Source organism: Nicotiana attenuata, unplaced genomic scaffold, assembly GCF_001879085.1.
Source record: "Nicotiana attenuata strain UT unplaced genomic scaffold, NIATTr2, whole genome shotgun sequence".
Classification (NCBI taxonomy): Eukaryota; Viridiplantae; Streptophyta; class Magnoliopsida; order Solanales; family Solanaceae; genus Nicotiana; species Nicotiana attenuata.
Window position 1 is genome coordinate 319,210 of NW_017670612.1, and position 10,562 is coordinate 329,771.

Sequence of the window (10,562 nt, forward strand, 5' to 3'; positions counted from 1 at the left end):
CCCCCCCCCAACCCCCCACACACACACACTTGAAGTTAACTGCATATTTCCCAATACTGCAACCACACAAAGAACAAGAAATCAAATATATCCCAATCCCAAACTAGTTGAGGTCGGCTATACATGAATCAAGTGTGTCCAATTAAGCTCTAATTCGGCCCAAAAGCATATAGAGAACACGGGATAAAAAATAAAGAGAAGAAGCTAAAGCAGTTCAAGGGTGCGACAAGCAGGGCAAATCAATTAACTCTAAAAATGATAAGAGCAGTCAAAATTAGGCATCAGCTTAAATTCAGCGAGATCAACAAATTGGAAAAAAACTGATTAAAAAGAGAAGACAGAAAATAAATCAACGATAATAGGATTAAAAGGAAGATAGAAATTGGGCGAGTACCAATAAAAGGGCCAGAGAGTATAATCGAGATCAAAGACGACGAGACGAGGGAGCACTTGGAACATTCCCATTATCTCCACTGCTTCATTCTTCACCTTTTCGTCTCCCATCTCTCTCTCTCTCTCTCCTGTCCACGCTTTCCGTGCCTCCAACACCCTATTTTATCCTCGCGTAGCGCTTGCTTTTGAATACTCCTACATTTTGATTTGACTTGTAAAGTTAATCTAAAGATTTTATTGTTTTTTGTATTTTGATTTTGATTATTTTAAAAAGTAATAAAATTAAATAAAACAAGTATGAGTGAATAGCTGATTTAAAATATGGAATATTATCTTCATGGAATAAATGTGAGTAACAGTGAAATAATTTGCCTGTGAGATATCCGAGTACTCATAATACTTTACGAATCTACTTTTATTTCGAGAGAAAAAAAAAAATCTAACTGGTGGATTTGAAAATGGATTTCATAGTTATAAAACTTAAAATATACTATAAATCACAAGTTAATGTTAAAAAATATTTAAAACTTACTAAAAACATCGTTAAAGGAAAAATTGCTCCACTCCTAGATATAAATAGAACAAAGAGGAGTTAATAAATTAAGAAAAAACAATTCGATAATGATCCCTTTACAGGGATACCTCAGAAGTCAGAACTATGCAAATCTGTGAAAAGCAGCTAAATGACCAGAAACCTGAAGCTCTTACACCTTTTTCACTCGGTGATGTTTCAATCTGTTTGATTTAAACTTGATTCTCACATCTCACTACCAAATTTGCCAGTGTTGCCACTAAATTTACTTGTTGTAAACTGTTTGCGTTATATACCATGTTGCACTGTAAGGTTGGCTGTGGCGGAAATTAGAAATTCAGGTAGCGAGTCAAGCACCATAAAAGAAAAAGAAAAAAACAAGAGTCTTGTACAGGCTACTGAATAATCAATGAAATATTTCGCCCTGCCCTAGCACTAAAACAATACGAGCAAGAGCTTCTTCTTAGAGTTAATTCTCTAGAACTAACAAGGGATAGACAACCATCTGGCTCACGATAATAACTGCTGCTGCTTTGCAAGTGGTGTGTATAACTGTACAGATCTGCAATACATAGAAATAACTGTACAGATCTGCAATACATAGATTGTAGAAAATTTTCAATCTGAAATAGGTAGCGAAGCACGTAATACACACGAACATCAAATTTGCTGATTTGAGCTCTCGTTTCCGAGCTTTCTCCTCAACTTCGAACAGAGGCTTTGCTGTTGCCATAATCTCAGCTCTATGTTTCTCAAACCCTCTCTTGTATCAACAGAGCTTCAAGCTCTTCTCTACGACGCTCCAAATCCTGGAATTACAATAATTATTATGATTTCAGGAATAGTGAGTTGAAGATATATTAACGAGTCAATGTCATCCACTATGGTAATAGGAGCAGATCAAGAAACAATTGCTCAATTCAAACTCTAGTGACGCAGTTAGAGTTGTGAATAGGGAATGGGGGAGAAGAATTTTCTTTTTTACGCTGCACAGCTTCAGGGTTTGGCATCCCCGAATATGGAAGGCAGGCAATAAGGGTTTGACACCATTATCTAAAAATGAGAAGCACAACCAAAAGGATTGTAGTTCTCATTTAACGTTATAGCCTTTGCAGAACAACTTTACTAAATGTAATTGAGACATAAACTGAACATGCAACAAATAAGCAAAGAAGGAAATATTACTCCCTTGGGATAGTTGGCCGGATGGGACATGGACAAGAAACTTTCAGACAGGGCAGGGGGTGGAGACATGTAATTCATTCTCGCCCTAATGCAATTCCTAAAAGCTCCACGGAAAAAAAAAACTTTATTGCTATATTTGTTCTTCTCAAAATTTGATATACAACTAACAAAATGATGATTATAAGTCCGTGGAACTGTATCCACAAAACTATAATCAATGCTGTCAACCTGCTATTGAGTATCACTTATTCATATATTCTCCAGAAACAATAGTCTAAATCTGTCCTATGACAGCGAAATGAGCCACTGGTTCCAGCTACAATACATGCAAGTTTAACTACACATGCTATATTAGATGTCTTTTTTTTATTATTATCATTATTTTTCAACTGAAAAATCTAAGGGTACACTATCACCTAGTCCCAAAGAGGATAACTATGTGCTTGAGGTGTAGGAGCAACAACCTAGAGATCCCAAGTCCGATCCCCAATACAACAATTTCACGTAGCTTGGACACCACCGCCAATTTTCTTTTAGAAAAAAGAACATTATCACCTACTGACTAAACCAGAATGTAATTAGACAAATTCCTGAAAACCTATTATCTACAATATTACCGACCAAAAGGGTTTTCCAGGAATCCCTGGATCTAAATCTCCCCTCTTGCACAAAAATGTTGCCTCTGATTCCAGCTAAAATGTAATGTGCAACACTATCACCTAGCTTGGACACCAGAGTCACTAAAAAAACATTATCACCTCTCTGCCCCTCCCCGAGCCCCACTTGTGGGATTTTACTGGGTCGTTGTTGTTGTACTGGCTGAACTAGAATTGATTAGACCGATTTCTAAATACCCGTTATCTGCAAAATCACTGACCTAAAAGGTTTTCCAGGAATCCCTCAATCCAAAAATCTTCCCTCTTGCACAACAAATATATTGCCTCTGATTCCAACAAAAATGTAATGTCTGTCTAACCTCCTCACATGCTAAGCTAGTTTTCTTTGCTGGAAAGATGAGAGTTAAAATGACAACTAGCCATCAAAGAATGAGATACACACAAATACGACAACAACAACATACCCGGAGTAATCCCACAAGTGGGGTCTGGGGAGGGTAGTGAGTACACAGGGATCCCTACCTTGTACACGTAGAGAGGCCGTTTCCGACACATATGGGAAAAAGTAAAGCAAAATATAAAGCACAACTGTTTAAGGTGAACAAATTTGAGTTGTTAAGTCCTTGAAGTCTTGTCGTTTGAGCTAGGCCTTGCTGGCTCTCCTACTAATTATTGAAAGGCACTCTTGCAAGATACAGCTTCTGAAATGAAACTTAATGGCAGATTTGTGGCCCAGTTATTGTTGCTAGTGATACCACACCAGGTGATATTTGCAAAATCCACTATAAGTATATACCATTTTGATTATTTACAAAAGCAAAACCTCTAACCAAATCCACTTTCAACCAGTTGAAAGCTCAACATATGCACATAACAAGACGTTCATGGCTAATCTGGCTCTCTATCCAATCTTTTCTCTTTTTATATTGTCTTAAAAGGAGAGCAATTTTGTTGTTCCGTTGCAATTAGTCTTAACTAAAGTAGGTGATGCAGAGAGTGAAGTTAGGGGTTTAATGGCTGAAATTATGGAAGGTTGAATGATAGATACTGTTTGGAGAAAATTGAGGATGAGCGGCAGCAGCAGAAAACCAGAGAACCAGAGAAGACAAAAACAAGAACAAATTCAGAGAGTGAGACCCGTGCAAGACATGGAGAAGTATCACATATCTATCTCTCCCTCTCATGTTCAGTTCAAGGTTTGCTTCCGAACTGACAAGAGTAACATGACATCATGGATTACCTGCAGATCCTTAATTGCTTGCTCCCTGGAGACTTCTTTCGCCTGGCGAGCACGTTTGATAAATCCAAAGCACAGCATTCCCTAAAAGTAACATAAGTCAAGAAAAAACAAAGTGAAAATCTATTGTATCATATGGTACCCCAAAAAGACTCAACAAGATGGACCCTAATGCACACATGCAGCCAGAAGCAACCCCTCATGCTTAAATACGAGATAAGTTTAGTTAAATTAAATGCCACAGAATGCAGATACTCAAACAGCAGGCTATGATCTTTACAGCACACTATATATCCTGGAGACCAAGTAAACACACTTAAGATTTACATGGTCATACAAACAAATGATGTTTAAGACAATCTAGCAGAATATTAGCTAGCATAGCTTCCGAGAGCCTAATTGACAGGTGCGCTCTGCTAGCACTCATGTAAGGAATCCTCCTGTCTAAAAGCTATGGGAGGTGGGTGGGGATCAAGAGAAGCAAGGCCACACATCATACTCTTCAGGGTTCTGTCATATCAATACAAGCTACAACTGTACGGACCCTGACAGACAAGTGATTGCCATGTAGCGACCTGATAGTTTCCTGAACTTACTGATATAATGTAAATTGCACCACAGGTAAGAAGAAAGTAGCTAGCTATGTTCCGGAGAAGAATGAGGTCATTCCTTTGCCCATATTCTTCAGGATAAGCTCTGGTCATCACCGCAACACTAGAACAAACCAGAAAGAGGAGAATATGAGTTCCACCCTAAAGATCAACTATTATGTGTTAAGTCTGATTTCAACAAGCTCAGCAGGCCAAAAGTGTTGCTTACAATATCTGTAGCATGCCCCTTCCAGCTGAAAACTCCAACACCTACACGAACTCATGGAAAGTTGACATCAGTACTATATGGGCTTTTAAATATTGTCAAAGGTCTCGGGTCAAAATGTGCAAGCGCCTAAAAAGCATAATATAATAATAAAGCCACTGCATGCTACATAGAAGGATATTATTATTAAAGTTCAGCACCTAAGAACAAATGAAACCTTTTCAGTTGTGCTATGAAAAGCAAAACTGCTGGAACATAAAAATAATTAAGCTATATCTGGACTTATTAACTTTAATGCAAGACTATAAAGGTTCATGCTGTAACTGACAATGAAAAGAGTAGGGAAAGACAAAAATGGCATAATACAAGTGACTGGATGGTTAACTGTGAGCTGAGAATGAGTTCGACAGTTTGACCTATCTAGTTTTATTGATAGGTCGTATTATCAATCTAATCTTTGGTCGTATTATCAATCTAATCTTTGTGCTCCCATATAATCCTTTTGAATGTTCGATTTCATGGTTATGTTGCATCAAGGGAAACAGATTTGTATGTTCCTGTCTGAAAGTTAATTTCCAGAAAGGAAGCTTGACGATGTAGCAAAGAAGAGACAGTCTTATAGCTTTCCATTGGCAGTTTACCGATGGGTTAACTCTGTCTCCGAATGGGAGACTGAGCTTCTGAATAACTAAGAGATAGAACCAGAACTGGATTGTGGAAAACAGAATCATTACTTATGACCAGTTCATGAACAAAATAAGAAAAAATAATCTAGATTAGTCACAAATCTTACTAACTATAGAACATGGTTAGCAGATCTATCTCAACCTTTGGAGGAAAAGAACAGACTGAAAATACTTATGTTCATTGTATAAGTTTTTCTTTTTCTCTTTTCATAAGCAGTGGTATTTCCGATTGCATTTGCCTGCGGCATCCTCATGATTGGGTGGCTCCCTACTATTACTATATGATGATTATGCAGTCGTGTTTTTGGTCACTCAGTTGTTTGTTTTATTAAAACTGCAATATTTGATGTTACATGAAGCTACATTCACAGTATCATTCCTTGAACCATTACTGCTTGATTTTGTGAATAAACAGGAAGCAAATGCAAACACATACTACTAGTAGCGGCATTAAAGTTTGAACCGCTCCAATTACAACGCATTGTTTGCAAACATATATGTCTAATTGATCATAATGCCAGAAAATATCAGAACAAAAACTAAAGACTCGACACAAACCTTCCAGAATTTGATGAAGAAACTCCATTCCGACTCCGCCACGACTACAATAATCGCAATCACCACCGCATAACAGCGGAAAATTCCATCAAATACCTAGAGCAATTTCCCAATTAAGGCACAGGAGAGGCATTAGCAGTAGCACAAATACTACGTGGCAAGGAAGGAAGGGCTTACGTCATATCCGTTCTTAAAGGATCGGACAGCAGAGTAAACATTAACAGCAATGCAGAGAATAGCGGCTAACGCAGTAACAAAGCTGAACAATCTACAAGCCACTAGGAAGGAGTCGGGTCCGGTTCGGGCTCTAGTAGGTGAGATTGAACCACCGCTGTTAACCCTCTGCATCTGCGTGCTCGCTCCTCCTTCACCATCTCTCTCCATTTTTCTTTCTTTCTGGAGACTGGAGAGTGCTTCACCTCAAGATATTTGTTAGGGGAAGGTTTTGGTGTCTTAAAGTTTTTGGTAACGTAATGTAAAAAATGTTTACACTTCATTTAAATTGACAACCTATGATAGTAAATCGTACAAATAGTATAAAATAATTTATGATGATAGTATTAAAACGGAATAATATGTTATAAATAGTACTAATATTACAAGAAAATTTATACTTTTAATATTTGTAATTAAAAATCAAATTTTGAATCTTGTAAGAACCAATTAGTAATTGGGTGAAATTGCCCAATTGAATCATGAACTTGCATCCTAATTCCTAATATACAAACAGAATACAAACTTATTGAAATATCTTCTTTTTTTTCAACGATAAGAAAAATATCGTTACAGGGTGGAACGAGAGAAAAAGAATAGAAAGGCAAACGTGGCCACAAATTTGATATAGGTAAAAGAGATTCACTACTTAGACATCTGAAAAAAAAGCGACCATAAATAATACACTCCTTGTACTAGGACAGGAACATTAATAAAAAGAAAAACAAAATGAAAAAAAGAAATCAGAACCTTGGTATGGTGTATAGGGGGGTGGGTGGGTGGCAGTGGTACTGTGTATTGTTGCAATTGGCTTTGTCCAACGTCAGAAAAATCGACATCCTTATCCCCCATCCCCCCATGTTTTTTATTCCTCACTCTGTTTTTTCATCTCTATTTCTTATTTCTTCATCTTCTTCTATAGCACTCCATTTTTGGTACTCTTCTTATTGAATATTCAGAAAAATTCATAGCTTGCCCTTGCCATGGCGTCGATTGCTCACTCGCCGACATTTGATGTAAACCCTCACAAATTCAGCTTCTCAAACCCTAAATTCACCTCCCAATTGAAGCGTTCATCTTCATCATTCAGCTCTCAGGCTTTTTCCACCTCTTATTCCGTCTCTAGGGTTTCCGGTTCAGCTTTCTGTTGCCGTTGCCGGAGCGGCACTGGCGATGGCGAGACAGCTGAGCCGTCTCCATCCGCTTCTTCTCAGAACAGCTCTTCATCTTCTTCTTGGAGATGGGACTTGGCGTTTCAGGAAGTTGTTAGGAATGCGATGAAGAAGTTTGATGATTACGTGAATTGGTCCAAAGGAGCTGAGCTTGCTGAGAGGAGTAGTGCGGAGAAGGAAGTGTGTGTTGATGGTGAAGAATGGGATTGGGAGCGGTGGAAAAAGCATTTCATTGAGGTTGAGGAGGAAGAACGGTTGGTTTCTGTTTTAAAGGTACCATCTTTATTTTAAGTAATATTTGCATGCTACTCCGTTCCTTTACGAAAGTTAACATTGATTACCTTAGGAATGAGTGTTTTACTTTGGAAATCATTTTCTAGTGTTCCATTGAATCTAAAAGTAGGTGACATATGGTAATGGTATTAGTATTGGTATAGTACCAATTTTGTATTAGTACTAGGTAACTTTTTTCCATCTGCTTACCCATTTGCCTAAGCTTTGGTGGACAGAGTTAACCAATACATGTATTGTTTGGTGGTAGCAAGTATCCGGTGGAATACAAGTTAGCTTGAACACCATTGTCCTAAAAAAAAAGTGCTATGTATAAGCAATAACAATTGAATGGGATTAAGGCTTAGCTGTTATTGTGACTTATATTAGGTCCGTTTTTGCCAGGAGTTTGGTTAGAGACATATATTTCAATATAGGGATAAGTGCGAGATTTATAGAGCCTCTATTTTTCTTAAGAAACAAATTATCTAGTATTGAAATGACATGAGTCCAAGTAAAGCAGAATGGATAATAGAGGATTCATAAACCCAACCCAACTGATTGAGGTGTAAAATCTCTGGATTGGTTGATTGATTACCCGTGGGAAATAGTTGGAAGGGTCAAGGGAAGTCTTTTGTGAATCTAAAATGGTTCCTTAGGTGAATACCATCTCAAATTAAAGGGTTCTTTTTTTTTTTATGAAGTAAGGGGATTTCATTAAATGGCTTCAAGAAGATGCATTGCAAAAAATTATAACAAAGTGGAAGTGAGTGCTCATATAAAAAACTTACTGGACAACTAAGGAGCAGTCAAAATCCTGGAAAAGTTCAACACTAGTTACATAAGCCTGATTAGACCAACTAAATAAGTTAATCAAACAAACAACCTTAAGAGAATTGTTAGGAGTTGAGAAATCGAAACATCTACGATTCCTTTCATTCTAAATGCACCAAAAGATTAAAGGGTTCTTGGTAATTTACTGTACTTTTTTGTCAGTTCTTTTAGCTTGTAATATCTTGCCATATCATCTTGTTCTTGACTTGTTTGGACGTGCAAGAGGCCTATATTAGATTACAAATATAAACATCTATGCTCAATCATAGTGTACTTTTATTGTTACTATTTTAATGAAGCTGTTATTTCACCAGTCACAATTGGCTCATGCTATTAGTAGAGAAGATTATGAAAATGCTGCTAAACTCAAGGTGGGCATTGCGGCTGCAGCTACTAAAGACATTGTTGGAAGAGTGATGTCCCGTCTAAATGTAAGTTTTGTACTGCTATTCTGATTGTATCAGTGATATCGTCTTCCTTTGTGTTACTTCTCACAATATATATGCATACATATATAATATATGTGTGTGCATTCCTTTGCCTTTTCACTTGTTTAGTTAGAGGTTATTAATTAACTTGATTTAGCCTTAAAATTGAGTTGATCACGTGACTGGATGATAGATGCTTTGGTGACTTAAATGGAAGATCATCCATTGTGTCAAGCCTCCAATGATACGAACTGTCATCTCTTTTTTTCAAACTTAACGTATCTATGTACTTTCTTTATCTTGCAGCAACAACAACGTACCCAGTATTATTCCACACCGTGGGGTCTGGAATTTATTACAGTACTACTTTTTTATGAAGTAAGGGTAAAATGGAATTTATTACTTCATCAAAAAATTGACTTTCTTTATCTTGACCTTTGAACAATGAACATCACTTGTAAATTTTAATGAAGCATGCCACTCAAGGTATAGCTGATGATAGACATTTGGATTTTAGGAATCCTCGGAGTTGAATTTCATTTAAACATAAAGAAAGGAAATAGGACTTCTTAATTTTTACTAATGACAAGAATGTAGAATTAATAATTGAAAGTTGAGTCACTCATTGTTCAGTACACAAACATTAGTCTCTGGTTTGAGTCTTCGGTTTTTATTGAAAGCTCTCCTTCTGTGCCTCCATGATCTTCTTGTTTATCTTACAATATTTTATTCCACCGCTTTGCCAAAAAAAAAAAATCCACTGTTCATTGATGCTCACTTTCTGGAGTCAAATGCAGAAAGCTGTTGAAGAAGAGCAGTACAAGGATGCAATATTTATGCGTGATTATGCTGGTACAGGATTGGTGAGTTTAGTTGCAGGATTCTGAATTTATGGTATCTTGTTCTTGCAATTGCTTCCTCAACGTTTTCTTGTGGGTATGGTCATGTTTTGTTTGCTACAAAAAATTTGTTTTTGGTCTGTTTCTTCAATGTTTTATGTGCTCTACGCTTTTGGATTATTCATTCATATAAACTTCCATCCCAACTGGATAGGACGAGGACATCTCTATATATGTTGATCTTCTCAATAAGCAGTCTCTTCAAAGTCTTTGACTATTTGCTACTCCAACTTTCCTTGAGCTATCCCACCATGGGTGTTGAGTTTGCTAGCAAAGTTTCTTGAGATCATGTCATTAATTTCGTATTTGTTGTGGTACATTGGTATTTCTAGTTTGTAACATGTTTTGTTATGTTTATGTAGGTTGGATGGTGGGCTGGAACTTCAGAAGACGTTAATGATCCATATGGCCGCATTATTCGTATAAGTGCTGAGCATGGAAGATATGTGGCGAGAAGTTACAGTCCGCGGTACATCTAGGTTTCTGCTGGGTTTTGTTTGAGGTCGACAGATTGAATTTGTACAATTCTCTTTCTTAGAAAATATAAAAGGAAGGGGTCTGCGCACCAGTATCCGCCTCATCTCTCTGCTTTTTTTCCATGGGATGAACAAAGGATATCATCTATAGAAAATGGGGAAGGAAATATCTCATAGTTCATTTTTCTTTTTCTTTCTTTTTTTTTTAGGGGGGGGGGGTAGGGGGTAAATAAGTAAGAGTTCTAT

At 37.2% G+C, this 10,562-nt stretch overlaps 3 protein-coding genes across 3 annotated transcripts in view; 1 reads left to right on the plus strand and 2 right to left on the minus strand.

The window, feature by feature from the left end:
* LOC109241522 (magnesium-dependent phosphatase 1) overlaps window positions 1-572 on the minus strand; it is a 2,178-nt gene extending 1,606 nt beyond the window's left edge. The window contains exon 1 of the mRNA XM_019408261.1: window positions 395-572. Coding sequence (XP_019263806.1) covers window positions 395-504 — 110 coding nt within the window. The 5' untranslated portion in view covers window positions 505-572. The remainder of the gene's footprint in view (window positions 1-394) is intronic.
* A 695-nt stretch (window positions 573-1,267) lies between these two features.
* LOC109241523 lies at window positions 1,268-6,546 on the minus strand. Its single transcript, XM_019408262.1, has 6 exons — window positions 6,202-6,546; window positions 6,025-6,120; window positions 4,784-4,824; window positions 4,561-4,678; window positions 3,968-4,048; window positions 1,268-1,734 (listed from the first exon to the last, which is right to left on the minus strand). Exons 1-6 carry the CDS (start codon window positions 6,406-6,408, stop codon window positions 1,678-1,680), a joined length of 600 nt encoding a protein of 199 aa, XP_019263807.1. The 5' UTR covers window positions 6,409-6,546; the 3' UTR covers window positions 1,268-1,677.
* A 471-nt stretch (window positions 6,547-7,017) lies between these two features.
* LOC109241524 (protein EXECUTER 1, chloroplastic) overlaps window positions 7,018-10,562 on the plus strand; it is a 7,426-nt gene continuing 3,881 nt past the window's right edge. The window contains exons 1-4 of the mRNA XM_019408263.1: window positions 7,018-7,682; window positions 8,828-8,944; window positions 9,739-9,804; window positions 10,203-10,309. Of these exons, the coding sequence (XP_019263808.1) occupies window positions 7,221-7,682; window positions 8,828-8,944; window positions 9,739-9,804; window positions 10,203-10,309 (752 nt within the window). The 5' untranslated portion in view covers window positions 7,018-7,220. The remainder of the gene's footprint in view (window positions 7,683-8,827; window positions 8,945-9,738; window positions 9,805-10,202; window positions 10,310-10,562) is intronic.

Coding starts and splice junctions, on each gene's coding strand:
- LOC109241523 (XM_019408262.1), bottom strand. CDS start 6,408: ATGGAGAGAGATGGTGAAGGAGGAGCGAGCACGCAGATGCAGAGGGTT. Junction 6,121..6,201: donor CCTTTAAGAACGGATATGAC/GTAAGCCCTTCC, acceptor AAATTGCTCTAG/GTATTTGATGGAATTTTCCG. Junction 4,049..4,560: donor GTGCAATTTACATTATATCA/GTAAGTTCAGGA, acceptor TGTTACTTTTAG/GGAATGCTGTGCTTTGGATT.